We start from the raw sequence: 17,821 nt of genomic DNA, 5'->3' as shown, positions 1-17,821 counted from the left end.
ACAAGATTTTTAAACCAAGGTGAAGATAAAGAGGAGATACAGAATTTGATATGCTTTTGAGTAGTCCAGAGTGCTTTTTATTCTCTGATTAGTCATCTCACAAATTTATTTGGGTGGAGTGATGAGATACTAATTAAACCAGATTTTAAAAAACAATGTTGTTCTCTTTCCATGGTATGGGTCAGTTTAGAGGGCTCAAAGGCATCTGTATTTTCTTTGTTCACCACGACCTTCCCAGCTCCTGAGCTGTAGCAATCTATACTGCACTAGCCACCAGAGGGCAGCTTTCAGGGGCCCTGCCTCCTAAGTTGCAGGTGCTAAGCCTGTGCAGATAGGTGCCTAGGAGGAATAGAGAGTCACCTAACTGCAGAGGTCCTGACAAATCACTTCGTTGTGAACCTCTATGAGGCATAACAAGGGCATCAAACTGGGAGCAAAAAATAAAGTCTTGACTGAGATTTGGAGACTTCACCAAGTACAAAACCCCAAAGACCCACTGAAGACAGGAAAAGAAGAAAAATCTCTTGCCAGCAGGAGTAAGACTGGGCAGGAGTCATGAGCACTCATCAGGGCAAGCCAAGAGTCCGAAAGAAGTAGAGAGAGAGAAAGTTCATGTAATTATGAATATGACCTGAAGGGTGCTTTGGAATTAGATTATGACAGGAGCAGAGAGTTAATGTCATTTTAATACAATTTAAGAATTATTTATTCGGGAAAACTCATATTATCATGTTATCCAAAATTATCCCAGTTGCTCATAAGACTTGCTAATAAACTGGACTGGGGTTGGGGGGGTTGAAGAATCTAACTGAAAACATCTGTTAAAATTGAATATGGGAATCATGTCTTGTTTTCATTATTTCGTTCATGAGACAATTTTGAAAGAGAGAATTGAGTGCTTATCCAAGTAAATTTGTATTTATATGCAGAATGTAGGTGTGCCTTGACTTTACATTCCAAAATAAAAATGACTGATCTTTTCCATGAGAACAGTCTCGGTCACTCTAACTGCCAGCTTTCGGGATTTTATTTATGCATTTTCCCTAAGGAGATACAGGCGCTTTGTGGGCCTTTCCCAGCTGCTGCAAAATGATGGATGTTTGGGCTTCGTTCAACCCAAGTAACGTGGGGCGTCTGGAGCATTGGTAATCGTATCCTACTGACTCTGAAGACCACTGCCAAAGTATCCACAGCACAGAGGTTTGGCAACTTCATTTAATCATAGCAAAAGGATTACAAAGTGCAAAACAAGCCCTGAAACAGCTATGCAATGGGCCAATTCAGAGACTGATTCAGTGAAGGAGTTTCTTGGGTGTATTTCTTATGGTTGCCTTGTAATTCACCTCTCATATTGCCTTCACCTGGACCAAATACCTGGCAGCATTTGTGAAACATAGAAGAGAAAATGTGCCCAGGGAAATGGACTTTGGATCCTAGAGATAAATAGCATCTGTGAGGGATAGCTGGTAACATCAGGCTCAGAGTTGGTGAATCCCCAACCATGGTGCCTGGATTACTCTGCTCCATGAAGATGAAAATATCAGCCTACCTAGCAAAATTCCCTGAACGAGAAGCCAAGCAAGCGCACATTCAGAAGTCCCTTGTTTCTTTAAAGTGAGACATTGCAGCTATCCATGGCACTTTATTTACCAATAATAGTAATGTACTTTGCATTAAGAATGATAGTTTGTTCACCATTCAACACATGTTTGATGATCACAGCAGGAAGTAAGGGTGATTTGTGACCAGGTGCTGACCTAGAATTTCTCAATCACAACCTCAGCTTTAGAGACCTCTTTCCGTTCTGGGCACAAATATGGAGGCTCCCATGTGAACCTTTGGTCCTTCTGTTCCAGAAGGGGCTGGGAACAGGAGTGAGTGGACAAGAAGGACACCGAGAGGCTGGGGCTGTTTGGGTGCCAAACATCCTCTTTGCTTGGCTCCACTTGCACAAGTTGCTGGACAAAGTGAAATTATAACACAAAACCCACAGCATTCGGAACACGTTTCCGTTAAGCAACTTTAGTCACTAAGAAAGTGCCAATGCAGACTCCTGTGTCAATCTGATTTGCCACGCTAGGCCAAGCTTATTTTATTACATACATTCTGCATCCTAAGAACTAATAACTTCATATTGTAAACATTAAGCATACAGAGTTAAAATTCAAGGCCACATTATATCATTGATTGTCTCTTTTGTTGTGTATCTTTGGCTGGCCGAGATCAACTCGTAGTGTATAAATGCATAAGTTATATAATTATTATATAAAAAGAAAAAAATTGACTTGTTTACTTAATTCTGACAAACGCACAGCGTTCGCGACTCGAAAAGGAAAACTGGAGCCCGCCTACCCAAAATGCCTACATGAATTCTGATTGTGTAGCCAAGAAGGCCATCTCTTACCTGACCCAGTGGGGAACAACACTCCCACATACTGATGAGGTTCTGAATGTTTCTTTTAAATATCAGACAATTCCAGTTAAAATTTTCTTTTGACAAACAAAGACAGAGATGCACATTTTTGTTTCTGAAGTCTACTACTTCCCCTTTCTCCATGACGCTGTGTCCTTTCTTATAACACTGGGTTTGGCATGACACTGACTGCATGAACCCTCGAGTCTCCATAACTCATTCTCCACAGTCCCATAATATTCTAAGTCCAGTCTTTACTGCTTGAGAAGTTTCTTTCCCAGCCCTTGCCTCCTCTTTCTCTCCTTTCTCGTCTTTCTCCTCCAGTCCTCTGTCTACAATCACATACTCACGCTACACATTCTCAGTCCCACCATTTGGCTCATGGTTCTGGTAATACTGAAAAGGAGTTGGAAACTTTGGGTCATCTTCACAGTTTGAGAGAGCTGGCAGCTCTCCATCCAATGGAACGTGTCTGGTTTCAGCCAAAACAGCAAATGCCATGAGTTCCATGTCAATGTCTGTTGATGAGCCACAGTCTCTCTCGTGTCTTTTTTTGTTTGTTTCTGATATGTTTCTATTTTTAAATACAGGTAGTTTTCCTCAAAATGACATTATAAACGCTATGTTAGGTCAAAACTGTGTTATTTCTATTGCTTTAGTTTAATCCCCAGTTTGCGGAAGCAGGATCCCAAACTCTACTCTAAAGTTTATACACATCTTAAGACCACTTCCTTTGGCACTTTGTCCTCATGCCCATGCTTCTACATACAATGTCTTTTACAAGGTTGGCCCACAGATTATATGTCCATATACATTACATTTTTAGCATCCTCCTCATTTCTGTAGTAATACTTTAGTCACTCCCTCCCGCTAAGGGTCTTTGGACCTCTTCCCCGGCTTCCTTCCCCAGCCCCAGTAAAGCTTTTTCATTTCTCTTGAGGCACTTTTGATTCATATTCTCCAATAGAGTTTGCGGCAATTGACTGGTGATTGTATGTGGTTGGGAAAGGCCTCTATCAGGTCTTTAGTAGTAAGTGCCCAGATGAGAAGGCATATGGCTGGCAGGGAGCCTTGTGTTAGGGTATATACCCCCGGTTGGTGAATTCCAGTATGGGTTTGGGGCAGCAAAAAAACTGGACGATGTCACAGGGAGGGCCGGAGGGTGGGGTGCCACAAAGTTCATCTTCTGTGGGTGGGCATGGTAGGAGCCCATGTATGGGAGGTCTGAGGGGTATTTGTACAGAGATGACTCCGGGGGGTGGGGCTGAAGGGCCTGAGCAATCCCGTGGAAATCGAACTTGTAGGCATAGCGCTTCCCATGGACTTTGGTCATGATGTTTTTGTCATAGTAGTAACGGAGGGCGCGGCTGAGCTTATCGTAGTTCATGTTGGGTTTGCTCTTCCGTTCTCCCCAGCGCCGGGCAACCTCGTCGGGATCTGTCATCTTGAATTCCCCGTTGGTGCCTTCCCAGGTGATGCAGCTGGAGTTTGAGCTGTCTGACAGAAGCTCCAGGAGGAACTGCCAAAGCTGGATCTGCCCACTGCCTGGTGAGGTTAAGACAGAAAAGAAAACTGCAGTGAGAAGAGGTTCTGAGAACAGGTCTCAGAACAGTCAAGAAACAGTCTCTGTGTGTTGATGGAAGCAGGTTTTATTGGTGTCCCATCCATATTCCCTTTATCAGTCTGTCCTCCCATCCCTCAGCCACAGGGGGAGGGGGGGTTGGTTTCTCTTGTGTCAGGCCGCCCTGTTCTCTTGAGAATTGCCCTTGACTGAACGGGAGTTGCCTGACCCACCCCCAGATAGCCCATGGACAGGCAGACTGACACAGGCTACAGGCCAGCCCCCTTACCTCAAAGAAGGAGCAACTTATGATACTAGTCACACTAGAACTCCCCACAGGATCAGACTGAAGCAGGTTCAAGGAAGCTTTAAGGAGGCCAGAAGTTTCCTTAGCTCTTTCCCCGCCCTGTCCTGCTTCCTCATCCCTCTCTCCTGAGAACATATTCCTATTAATAATTAGCCTCTTGTACAAGTATTCTTATCCCAAGTTCTGGATCTTGGGAACCTGACCTAAGACAATGATGCCTGTGATTATCAGGCTGATCTCAAAGACCCAAGTCTTTTATGAAATGCAGAGAATTCCTACAGGACAAAATTCAGGCTGGCTCCATCCATTTTCTGACTTCCTTAAAAGAACAGCCAGATCCCCTAGGTGTTTAGGAGATGGAAGAGCTACTTTTTCCTATTTTGTGGTGGAGAAAGTGCCATTATGTGGATGGCAATAATGACTTAATACCATTTATGTTGGCTAGGTCAAATGCGATAATAAAAATAAGATTTAGGAAATGAATTTCTAAAAGTTTATGGAAAAACAAATGGAGAATGGAAGTAAACATCGTTATTTCTAACATAACATTTTGCTGGCACTCGGTGAGCAATTCTGTCAAAACTTTTCCTAGAACAGAATTAACCCACTCAAAATGAGGAAGTTTAGAAAAAAAAGTTGGCTCTTTTCCAAACCAGATCACCCAATTCCAGTATTTAGGCAACTGCAGCATAATGGAAATGCACATGCCGCCCCCACACTGCTGTGCTAATTATGTGAAGCAGCACTTTCAAAAGAAAAACTTCCAGAAAAGACCTGCAAAGGTGAGCGATTGTGACTCCTCCCGGAAAGCCCAGTGAGATCTGACTTACTGAAAGAGACCATGTTTAGCTGGGTGGCAGAGTCAGAATTTTCTTGATCCCATTGAAAGCATATAGATATGGCTTTTCTGTTTTACGATATTCAGAGAAAAATCTAGGCACATCATTCTAGCAACTATGTTACAATATTGTAAGATGGACTTGTGGCTTCCTAAAGAAGAGAAGTATGTCAATATCATCAGTCATATTGAGTACCCATCTCATGTTGAACAGATTTTAGAAGCTTTAAGGATGGTATGGATGAACATTATCCTAAGTGAGCTAACAGAGGAACAGAAAACCAAACACTGCACGTTTTCACTTATAAGTGGGAGTTAAACTAAGGATAAGGATCTGCAAAGGCATAGAGAATGCTATAATGGACACTGGAGACTCAGAAGAGGGAGGGGGTAAGGGGCAGAGGGACAAAAAATCACCTATCGAGTAAAGTGTGGGGGTGGTGGGTACACTTAAAGCCCGGACTTCTTCACCACTATATAATACAACCATGTAACCAAAAATTATTTGTACCTGCTAAAGCTATTGAAATAAAGAAAGAAAGAAAAATGAGTAGGAGATAGGTCTTTCATCCTACATTCTCGTTACAGCACTGTCTTGGACTTATTACCTGAAAGATGACCTTTTATTATATTATAAGTCATATCAATAGGTGTGATGAAATGATTAAAGTGACTTTACCTGGCAACGATTCGGAGGAATTGATATGATGTAACAAATCAATTATAAATGTGTTTTTCTCTAAATCTTTCCCACTAGCTCCTTATATAAATTGTCCGACTCATAAATTCTTCTTTACACATTGGCTACATGGAAATGGATATATTTGTGAATTCATCCACACCACAGCATCATGAAAAAGGTCAGCCTTTTCTGAATATATTCTGGAAAATGCTCATTTTCAGTCTAGCAACACATTTGAAATGTATTAACAGCTTGTAGTTCATTTGCTTTCTTTTTTCAGAACCACACATACGAACTGTTCTCAATCCAGTTTTGTTGCCCCCAACATTTTATTAATATGCATTTAAAAATACAAGGAATGGTATGAGAAAACCATATGGTCTTAGTATAGACATTGTAACCAAAGGATTACAACTTGAAAAAAATTTCATGTATGACCTGGGAATAGAGAAAAACATGGCTTTTTGATTTAACAATCTAACATATGCTTCAACATAAACACACACACAGTTGTTTAAAAATAAATATTCAATATTCAACTTCCTCCCATAGAGAGAACAATTCCACAGATATTGTGTAAGTACACAGACCTGGCTAAATAACACTTGGGACCTGCTCAAAACCTGGTATTGCTCTTAGGAATCTGTCCTTCACCCACTTTCCTTAGAAACGTCTGTAGGACAGAGTCAGTGGATAAAAGTGACCTAATGTCTTGCTTGTTTCTGAAGAACTAGAGAGTCAGGAACCTAAATTCATGGCTGGAAACTTAGTGCCCAAAGGATAGACAAGTTGATTTCTCACTTGACAGTTTTACCCATTAGTCATGAAGACACAGGGCTCCGGTCTGTGAGCATCTCCAGGGTCTACAGAAATAAGAGATCTGTAAGCAAAATTCATCGGCTTCTAGAGCTGTAAATGCAAAATCCAGGAATGTTTAAGTAAATGGTATAAAGCATAACATTATGTCAAACTCGTTAATTGCTAAATTGAATATTTGCAACAAAATGTGTTGCATTTGCAGTGTGCTGAGTGGAACTTCTTGCTGTGCAAGAATTCTCAAGGATGCACAGGGACTACTGAGAAATCATTGACAATGGTAAATTGTCACAGAATTCTTGATCACAGAATTTTTTTTTTTTTTTCTATTTTTTTTGAGTTGGAGTCTCACTCTGCCACCCAGACTGGAGTGCAGTGGCACGCTCCTGGCCACCGCAGCCTCGACCTGCTGGGCTCCGGTAATCCTCCCACCTCAGTCTTCCAAGTAGCTGAAACTACAGAAGTGCACTACCATGCCCGGCTAATTTTTTTTTTTTTTTTAATTGTAGAGATGAGATCTCGCCAAGTTGACTAGGCAGGTCTCGAACCCGCGGGTTCAGGCAATCCACTCACCTCAGCCTCCCAAAGCACTGGGATTATAGGCTGAGCCACCGAGTCCGGCTGGTCACAGAATTTCAAAAGTAATTTATTAAATTCTTATTTTACTGCCAAAACAACAACAACAACAAAAACAGTTAATGTGTGATGAGGTGCATTTTAGAATGGAGAGCAGGGACTCCAAAACAAGAATGCCTAGGATTTAGGGAAGCCTAAAAGTGGCTTGGTTCACCTGGCCAAAACAAATAAGAGAAGCTCTTGAAAGACAAGCATTTCCATCTGAATAGCACCTCACAATCACCTTTCTCCAGTAAACTTCTCAGGTCATCTTAATAACATCCTTGCAATATCAGTAGGGAGTAGCTAGTTTTGTTCTGGGGTGATTAACCAAAAAAACAGAATTGGGGCAACAACAAAAAAAAATAAGTGGCATTGCTCATCTACAGAGTGTCTTTGGATGAAAAGGAGTAGCTGTGGCTTCTAAGAAGACAGGAAACACTCCTGTAATTTTGGGGAAGAAAATTAGTCCCCTAATATGGTTAAAAGGAAAGGAGAAACTGTGTAGCAAGGAGTATAGACTGAGCAAAAAGGGGCAAAAAAAAAAAAAAAAAAAATAGAAAGAAAGAAAGAAAGAAAAAGAAAAACGGTTTAAAAACCACAGAGAAAAGCAAAGAACTGCAGAGTGACTCAGCAGCCACTGGCTTGGTGGAAACTGTCATGCTGCATAGCCCTGAAGCCGTCAGCTAAGGAACAATAGCAGTAAATACAGAGTGAGGGGCCCAGCAGCACCATGGTGACAGTGGTTTGGAGCCACTTTCTCTAGAAGTTGGGGGTGGTGCAGAAAAATCCCACGTGCACAGACTGGACCATCTGCAAGGCAGCAGGTGTGTCCTGGAGGGAAGTCTCTGTCTCAAGTCTGGGTGTGGCTCAGACCCTGCTTGTTGGGGGGGGGGTGACCAGGAAGCATGGTGGTGGGCAGCACCAACTTTGGAGTTAGCATTGCCTTGGCGAAATACTGGCTCTGTCACTTATGAGACCCTGGGCCATTTCTCCAGCTCTCTCTGCCTCAGTGTCCTCATCTATAAAATGGGAGTGATGGTAAGTGTACTAACCTGCAAGACCACTATAAGGATGAACTCAGTATGTGAATGCTCTTGCCATGATGTCTTTGGGCGGAAAACCAGTGTTTCAGGAATGATAGACTCTTTGCCTATAGCTGGGAAATGCCGAAAGGAAGACAACTACTCCATGCTGTCCAGCTACCATGCAGGCTGTGCAGAAGCTTGAAAGATGGTGTTCTAAGGGTTGACTGATATTCTTTGAAAGCTTACTATGTGCCAGGCGCTGTTCTGAACACCTTACATCTATTAGTTTCTTTAATCCTCATGAGAAACATGTGCTTAGCCCATAGTAGAGATGAGAAAACTGAAGCTCAAAGAGATAGACTGACTTATTTTGGCCAAGGTCAGCAAGGATTGGAACTCCAAACTGCCATGCTTAATCACTGCACAAACCATTGCTCTCAGACCCTGGGAAGCCTCTTTGGGTCCCTCCCAGGTTGTTCCTCTCCCTGGCAGTCTCCTACTGGAAGACTGGATACTACTACCTCCTAACAAGTGCCAAAAACATCCCTAACTTGGCCTGTAGTTCTGCATGAAACAGGATTTATTCTCATGCCCGGCATTAGAGAATATCCAGTTAACAGTTCAAGACCCGCCTGGGCAACTTGGCGAGCCCTCATCTCTACAATAAATCAAAAATTAGCCTGGCGTGGTAGTGCATGCCTGTAGTTCCAGCAACTTGGAAGGCTGAGGCAGAAGGATCGCCAGAGCCCAGCAGGTGGAGGCTGCGGTGGCCAGGAGTGGCCACTGCACTCCAGTCTGGGCAATGGAGTGAGACTCCAACTCAAAAAAAAAAACAAGAGAGCCACTGAACATAACCCAAGAAAGCTCTTTCATGAGAAGACACTTTAAATTCATTAGAGGGGCTATGCTAGATTCCCAGCTGTGCTGATGGACAGGAAGAAGCCTGTGTTGCTTACAATGGATCCATGACTTCAGAGTGCAGGGACACACTTTTTCAGCAGAAAAGATGATGTCCAAAGTGCACCTCAAATGAATATTTGCCATAGAGATGCTTGGAGGCGGATATCATTTTGTGCACTCATATTGTATGATGTCGTCTTTCCATTTGAAATGATGAAAAGGAGTTTGTATTGTATACAAAGCAAAGAAAGCAATTGTTAAGCGATGAAGGATTTATTTAGCAGAGATTAGAAAAACAGAATCAGACAGGAAGAAACATTCATAGAAAGACAAGAGACATTCTGGTTTCAGGGGAAAAGGTTATACAAATACAACTGACACAGGTGTAAGGACAGTACAAGAGAAAGTCTAATTCACTGGAAACTAAAATAATTCTTGTGTTCAACATGAAAATAATTTTGTAAAATCCAAAAGTAAGCAAAAGTCAGTAATACATTGTTTGGGAATATATATACTTGTATGGTAACTTATTAAGCATTCTAATTTTTAAAATTTCATTATTTTTATATTTTTTATTTTATTTATTTTATTTTATTTTTTTAAATATTTTTTTGAGTTGGAGTCTCACTCTGTCGCCCAGACTGGAGTGTAGTGGCCGCTCCCGGCCACCGCAGCCTCGACCTGCTGGGCTCCGGCGATCCTTCCGCCTCAGCCTTCCCAGTAGCCGGAATTACAGGCATGCACTACCACGCCCAGCTGATTTTTTGATATATTGTAGAGATGAGGTCTCGCTGCCCAGGCAGGTCTCAAACCCGCGGGCTCAGGCAATCCACTCACCTCAGCCTCCAAAGGTGTGGGATTACAGGCTGAGCCACCAAGCCCAGATTATTTTTTTTTTTTAAGTTTTATTTTATTATAGAGATGTGGGGTACAAGTGAGGATTAATTACATAAGTAGACTGCATGTAGGCAAAGTTTGGGCTTCTAACTGGCCCTCACTCCTCCTGGTATTGAACCAGGTATGCTTTGTGTTGTTTCTTGCCCCTGCCCTCCTCTGTCTCTCCTTCCCTCCCTCCTTCCCTCCCCTGGGAGTGCCCAGTGACTGCTGATCCCTCCCTTGTGCTAATGTGACTAATGATCAGGGCACACTCATGAGTGAAAACATGTGGTATTCAGTTCTTTGTTTCTGTGATAGTTCACTTAGTATGATAGTCTCCAATTTTCTTTTCTCTAATCTATCCTGAACTTTGCCACCAGTTCAGTCTTCCTGAAGCATGACTGATAATAATCATCTCAAAACACAGTCATTATTTTTATTTGAATGGTTAGGTGGCAAGTGCAAATGGATAGCTGAGCAGAGGGATCACAACCTCAGCAGACTGGGCTGAGAGTTAAATATGCACATAAAAAGGCTCTGTGTTTTGGACAGTGTTGTAATCACCTGTGTCCATCTCTCCATTGACTGGAAGTTCTGTGAGACCAAGAACTGTATCTCCTTATCCCTAGTATTCACATATTCAACAAACAATTACTGAGCACCTAGACTAGCCCCAGGCTAAAAAGTCCTCTCCACCTGCTCAGCCGCATAACAAATATTCATTACATTAATTAACCCTCTCCCTTCCTGATCTCAGTTTTAATTTAATGCCAAAGATGCAGACACTCAATAATGATGATACTTGATGTTCTTAAAGTATAGATTCTCTTGTGTGGATATATGCTGAATGAATTTTTTCCATTTTCAACCCTCATTTGGCCTCAGTATTTAGAAAATATACATTCCAGCTTGCACTTGCAAATATGGCTGTGACATCTTGGCACTTGAATTTGCAGTTGAGAATATGCAGCATATGCTATGAATTTCTGAAGTCGGTGCCAGCACAGCTGGTTCTGATCTGAATACAAACAAATAAAACCATGTGGTCGGTGCTGAAATGTGAGGGCAGGTGACAATCCTTGGCAAGGCACTGTTTACAAGTGGGCCAATTAAGAATCTGCCCTTTCTTCCAGCAGGTAAATTCAGAAGCAGACTCCTGGAGATGATCCTGAATGTGAAGTCTTGTGGTTGTAATTAATTTCCTTTTTAAAAAAATGTTATTTTATCTGCTTGTGTGATGGGTTGAATTGTGTTCCCTCGAAATTCATATGCTGAAGTCCTAACCTTCAGTACCTCAGAATGTGACATTTTTGGTAGATCATGTCTTGAATGAGTTAGTCACATTAAACTGAAGCCATTGAGGAGGGGGCCCTATTCTGATCTGACCTGTGTCCTTATAAAAAGGTGACATTTGGACACAGGAACAGATATGCACAGAAGGAAGATGATGAGAAGGGATATAGGGAGATGACAGCAATCAATAAACCAAGGGGAGAGGCCCAGAACAGATCATTGCCTTATAAACTCAGGTGGAATTAAACCTGCCACCATGGCACTGTGATGTCAGAATCCAGCCTCCACAACTGCGAGACAATCCATTTCTGTTGTTTAAGCCACCCAGTCTGTGATAATTTGTGACAGCAGTCCTAGAAAACTAAAACAGCTTGGATTATGTTAGAATGTTCTTTGCTGAAGCTGAAATCTTCAGTTAATAACCCAACCCATTTTTTTCCATTAAGGCAAATTATCCAATGAGATCTAAAACTAAAATGTGTTCAGTTGAAGGAATTTCTCACCAATACCAGTTTACCTTTTAAAATAGCCAGTGCCATTAAGGTAGCTGTAAGAACAAAATCATCAGTAGTATCTCACCTGGATTTGCAAGGCGGCTACTTGTTGGTCCAAGAATCTGATAGGGATCTACAGCAAAAAGAAAGGAAGTCAAATTCCAAAAGTTATAGCTGTGACTCAGTGTGATGTGACTTGAGACATCAGACTGACTTAATTGTGTTTTCAAATTTCAGAGCAGAAAATGTTACCCTACTTTCAAATCACCTGCCTCTACCTCCGGTATGTGATCAGATATCATATATGAGAGGGACTCCAAAACCCAGAATATACTTAAAAGCAACTGTGTATTTATTCTTACATGTTTAATCTTCAATCACTTTCAAAGTACTCTCCATTTGATGCAATACAGCTATTGAGATGCTTTCTCCACTGCTCAAAACAGTGTTTGAACTCATCAGTTTTGATGCCTTTTAGTGCTTCTGCCATTTTTTGTTTCACCTCTTTAACATCAGCAAAATATTTCCCTTTGAGGACTTTTTTCATCCAGGGAAACAAGCAAAAAAATGTTGCTTGGGGTGAGATTGGGTGAATAGGGAGGGTGGGGCACTGGGTTCATGTTGTTTTGGTCAAAAACTGCTGAATACTCAGTACAGCATGAACAGGTGTACTCATAAATCACCCATCATGAAATGGGCAAACACATTGAAAGAATTTCCAAAATAATAATAATAATAATAATAATAATAATAATCCACTAAAGCTGAACGCAGCCTCTCACAAACACCGCTAGCTGGTACAATGGGTATATTGATGCCATTGGGTTCCTAGAACCTAGTGGAGGAAGCCTGAACTACAAGAGGCCCTCTCTCAGAAAGATAATTCCAGTTTTTCTGAGGTCCTCTGTCATAGAATCTCAGAGAGGTTTCTTGGCCTCGTAGTTGGTGGCAGAGCTCAGATTCAGCCCCAAGTTCTTGACACCTAGCCCAGGGCTCACGCCAACCCATGATAAATAAGCCAGACGTGTGTCTCATCCCCAGTTGGCCCCAAGGCCATGCTGGCTGTGGTGCTCAGCACACCCCCAATATCAACCTTCCACTGCATTTCCATACTACACTAGATGCTGATGTTGGTGCACATGGTATGGAAGGTAAAATTAAAAGAATTCATCAATCACAAAGAAGCAGCTGTGTGCAATAGGATTGTTTTTTTCCATATTTATTACATAAATTTAGAAATTCTTTAGTACAATCCCATGTTATCCCAACTCATTAGGTTCGTGGTTTGGTCTCCATTTTACATATGGAACAGTCATAAAGAAGAAAGAATAATGTTAATTTCCTTAAAAAAAAATGACAGGTGCTGTTGCTCAGTACTTTGAGAGGTGGAGGCAAGAGGACTGCCTGAGCCCAGGGTTCAAGACCAGCCTGGGCAATTTGGTGAGACCTTGTCTCTACAATAAAGAAAAAAAATTAGCTGGGAGTGGTGGCACACACCTGTAGTTCTGGCTACTTGGAAGGCTGAGCCCAGAAGGTCAAGGCTGCAGTAGCCGTGATCGTGCAACTGCACTCCAGCCTGGGTGACAGAGTGATACTCCGACTCAGAAAAAGAAACAAAAAGTGACACACTTTAGAACCACCTTGCTGAGCTTGAATCTTCTCTTATAGCTAGCTATCCAGATGGTCCCTGAAACATACCTAACTGAGGACGCTGGTCTTCAGTTTTGGGCACTGTAGAAGGAGATGGCTGAGCAGCTGAAAATTCAAAAATAAAAAAGCCAATTAGCTATAACTTACATTTGGTTACTAGTCTTTGATGTTATTATATAATCATTCTATCAATTATTTTTGTTATTAATATAATGTCTAAGTCTTATTAGAAGTATCTTATGGTAAGGAAATATCCTCCTCTCTAATGAAAATGTGAATATTAGAACAAAAAATGAGACTATTTTCCATTATTCAAAAAGTTTCATATCCTCACTTATTCTAAAATTTAAATAAAAGAATGTAAGATGGCTTAACAAACAGATAAAAACAGATCATAGTCTACAGTAAATAAAGGGGAAACACCAGGAAAATAAAGGCAGGGAAAATTTTAAGCATGGCCAAGATTCAGAACATCACCAATTAATTAATCTGTACTCATCCCATGAAACATGCCCCTATTCATGTTGAAATACACTACATCATTCCCATCTTTTTGTTATGAAAGTAGGTATAAACAAAGCAGAGAAAGAATTACTGTGTTTAAAGATTAGTTGTGAGTTGGCTCGGTGGCTCAGCCTATAATCCCGTGCTTTGGGAGACTGAGGTGAGTGAACTGCCTGAGCCCGCGAGTTTGAGACCCGCCTGGGCAACTTGGCGAGACCTAATTTCTACAATAAATCAAAAAAATTAGCCGGGTGTGGTAGCGCATGCCTGTAGTTCCAGCTATTTGGAAGGCTGAGGCGGAAGGATCGCCAGAGCCCAGCAGGTCGAGACTGTTGTGGTGGGAGCAGCCACTGCACTCCAGTCTGGGTGACAGAGTGAGACTCCAACTCAAAAAAAAAAAAAAGATCAGTTGTGCTTTGTTGTCAAAAGAACAAACCTGCCACATGTTGCAAAATCATAGATTAGCTACATAAATTATTATTCACTCCATCAATAGTTATCGACTGCCTTGTGGCATGCAGATTCTAAGCTGTGGAAACCAACACTGTACCTTTCGACTGGGGGGTGGGATGGCCATGACCAGTCCAGGCTGATCTTCTGGGGGGCTCATATGGTAAATCTGTAAAGACAAAGAAATTTACTAAAATAACAAGAATGTAATTTTTTAAATAGGTGCTTTGGTTTTTTAATGTGATTTTGTGTTTATTAGAATAAATGCTATGCAAGAAAATCTGAAAATCGAAAGAAATATTCTACTAGATTTGGGTTTTATTTAAAAAGTATAATTTTATATATTTTATTGATCTAAAATTCTGAGTCATTTACCTGAAAACTCCCACTAACAGATTCTCTGAAATCCAAAATCAAGGTCATATTAAAAATTTCTCAAAATCTAATTTATCCTGCTTCCAACTGGGACTGATCTAAATCTATCTCTTTATTGTCTTTATGAGCAAAACAGAGTCCAAAACTTGGATGAATCAACCAATTTCTGTTTGAGGTCCACCCCCAACCCCATCAAATGACTCGCTCTTTTCTTCTTGCTCCTCCTTGGAAACGATCACTACTTCCTTATCTTATTTGTAAGCTGTTCCTCTTGGTCAACCTCGTTTTCCCTTTATAACCTCATCCACTTATATTAAGTTAGTCTCAATGGTTTAATTATTTACGTAGGCAAATTCCTATTCTTTATTCTTTCTTGTTTTCTAAATAAGTATAAATTTTCTCTAAAATAAATGACATGAAACAAATGACAAGACTGAAACAAGACTGGCCCCACAACGCATTAACAATGACCATCTGAGCTTAATTAAGTACATGCCAATAATGTATTTGTATTTGTAACATATCACTTGTCCCATACACCTCCATTGTACTTTGCGTATGCAAATTTAATAATTACTTTTTGTGTTCTATTATGATTAACAAGGCTCTAAGTCATTTCAAGTGTGTTTCAAAAATATATTCCAGAAACATTATATTTTATATATATAGTATGTATATGTATATATACTATATATGTATATATTGTATGTGTATATATGTATATATATGGATACCCATACACTGTGAATACGTAAAGCTGTTCTACATGAAATCTTATTATACAACCATTTCAAATTACGTCTTCTTGGATCGAGGGATCTCAGTTCAATGTCATGTGTCATTCTGGGCCAACTGAAGACTATGGCCAGATACTTCAGTGGGTATTTTACTGCCAGAGACTAAGAGACAGTTACAAAATCTCACTTGGAGGGTAGGACAATGCAATGATCTTTAAGCCTCTCTTTAAATAAATCACTTAACCTTGTATAAAACTGGTCATTTGGTGGTTCAATCTTCAAAGATCTTGACTGTGTGACAGAAGATGTGTCTCTTTCTATTTTCATATCCCAAAGAGAATAGAAATTATATGCAATGTGAAATTCAACACAGAACTTTCTTAATTTATTTGGTCTGTTTGGCTACAAACAGTGCTACTAGTGTGGTCTATGAAATCCTACCCTTCAGAGTTTTGAAGGATTAGATAATTTTTCTTTTTAAACTCTGCTATTGCTCACTTCTCCACCTCAGATGGCATTTTTGCATTTGGGGACCTTAAACTTTTCCCACCCAGCTCCTCAAATTGTCACTTTTCTGGTGTTGGGGTTGCACATGGGGATTAAATCTGCAGCCAATACCAATTTACAACTAAATTTCAACTTAAGTCTGTGGGAACACTTTGCACACAGATTCTCAGCCAGTGACATTTTGTCTAAAAAATGGTTAGCCAGAGTTTCAATTTGCAAATTGTCTCAGAAAGAAAAATCTACCAGCAAAACATTCCTAACAACATCTAGCCTAATTCAGGAGCAGAAAGGCACATGAACAAAGAGCTTCTGTTTACCAAATGGAAAAAAAAAAAGCAAGATAATACAAGAAATGTGTCTAGATTCTTGTTTCTCAAAGTGTGGTCTGTGGACCAGCAACATTGGCAATATCTGGGAGCCTGTTAGAAACACAGAATCTGACCCCAGACCTACTGCATCAGAATCAACATTTTAACAAGATCCCAGATGATGAGCACACACTGAAATTTGAGAAAGCCTGCTCTAAAACATTTCTATTGCTTATTCTAGGACTCTGTGTTCCTACAGATAATGATTTTGGAAATTCTACCTGGAGTGGAGAGATACTAATAAAAAAATGATTGAAAGAGTTCTAGATAGACTGCTTTTACCCAAAGCATAAGTACACTAATGGAACTAATATCAAGCCTCAGTAGGTTAGTAAAATACTGCCTTAAGGTATAAGTATTGCTCATGAAATGTGATTGGAAAAAAATTAAGCACCAAACTACAACTACAAATATTTTGAAATTCTTTATTCATAAAATCCTTCTTAGAATGCATAACCATGTCCACTTTCCCTTGAAAGTAAGTCAGGACCTAAACAATACCCAATTGAGTTCACTTTTCAGTCACGTATTTGAGATGTTTATATGAACAATGATTAATATGTTCATAAACGTGTTGCCACGGAAGATAAGTGGGCTTCTTTTTTTTTTATGGCATTCTGGTCCAGTGCTTCCTTATCAGCACCAATCCCCCTCCTGTGGGATGTGACATTGGGAAATGCTCAACTGAGCCTTGCTGAGATGAAAGATGACCAGGGGTCACCGCTTCAGCAACCACACCATCTGAAAGCAGAGCCAGTTTTGAGTAGTTTTACTCTTGGCTGCTTGAAAAATCACTCCTCCATGTACCTTTGCTGTTTGTCCTCTATTGATAAGAGCATCGAACTTCCAATAAAAATATATTCTACATTTCATTCCTGGTGATCATTTCAACACTCTCCATTTCTCTTTAACTTTGATCTTCAAGGTAATTAACTCAGAGGCTTGGCAGAAGTGCCTGTGTAGGGAAAGGTTGTTTGCTGACATTGGTTCTGCTGTTTTATCTTTAAACGGTTGTGTTTAAAAACTGAGCTTTGTAAAAGTCATTTCATAGGCGGCTTGGGGTGACCATAGAAGCATGTTATATATCATGATCCAGACCAATAAAGTTACAAATAGGGAGCTTGACTGGTGTTGACCTCTACACACCAGAAACTTTGTTAATTTCCTGAGGGCTGGAATCAGTTCCTGGTTCTGAATGAGACTCCTCCCCCACCCTTCCCAAGACATTAGTGAATCAAAACAACATTCTGGTTACCCTTCCCAGGAGGGCTAAATCCAGCCAAGTTTTATGTTCTCTGTTCACCAAACTCCCTGAGGATGAACCCTCTAGCCCTCTTACTCTCTACCTAACTGCTTTATTTTTTAAAGGGCCAGAACTTGGATCATGGAAGAGCTCATCCTCATTCT

General features: G+C 40.7%; 1 protein-coding gene across 5 annotated transcripts in view; it reads right to left on the bottom strand.

The window, feature by feature from the left end:
- Positions 1 to 2,005: 2,005 nt before the first annotated feature.
- The window catches only part of ERG (ERG, ETS transcription factor), a 295,512-nt gene continuing 279,696 nt past the window's right edge, over positions 2,006 to 17,821 (bottom strand). For all 5 annotated transcript variants that reach the window (XM_008056777.2, XM_008056781.2, XM_008056778.1 and 2 more), the window contains 4 exons: positions 14,528 to 14,596; positions 13,522 to 13,578; positions 11,909 to 11,956; positions 2,006 to 3,958 (listed from right to left, as the gene is read on the bottom strand). In XM_008056777.2, coding sequence (XP_008054968.1) covers positions 3,438 to 3,958; positions 11,909 to 11,956; positions 13,522 to 13,578; positions 14,528 to 14,596 — 695 coding nt within the window. In that variant the 3' untranslated portion in view covers positions 2,006 to 3,437. The remainder of the gene's footprint in view (positions 3,959 to 11,908; positions 11,957 to 13,521; positions 13,579 to 14,527; positions 14,597 to 17,821) is intronic.

The sequence above is a fragment of the Carlito syrichta genome, unplaced genomic scaffold, assembly GCF_000164805.1.
Source record: "Carlito syrichta isolate Samal-C Ts95f unplaced genomic scaffold, Tarsius_syrichta-2.0.1 Scaffold302518, whole genome shotgun sequence".
In the NCBI taxonomy this organism is placed as follows: Eukaryota; Metazoa; Chordata; class Mammalia; order Primates; family Tarsiidae; genus Carlito; species Carlito syrichta.
Note: the sequence above shows the minus strand (reverse complement) of the source record. Positions and strands in the feature narration are given on the sequence as shown.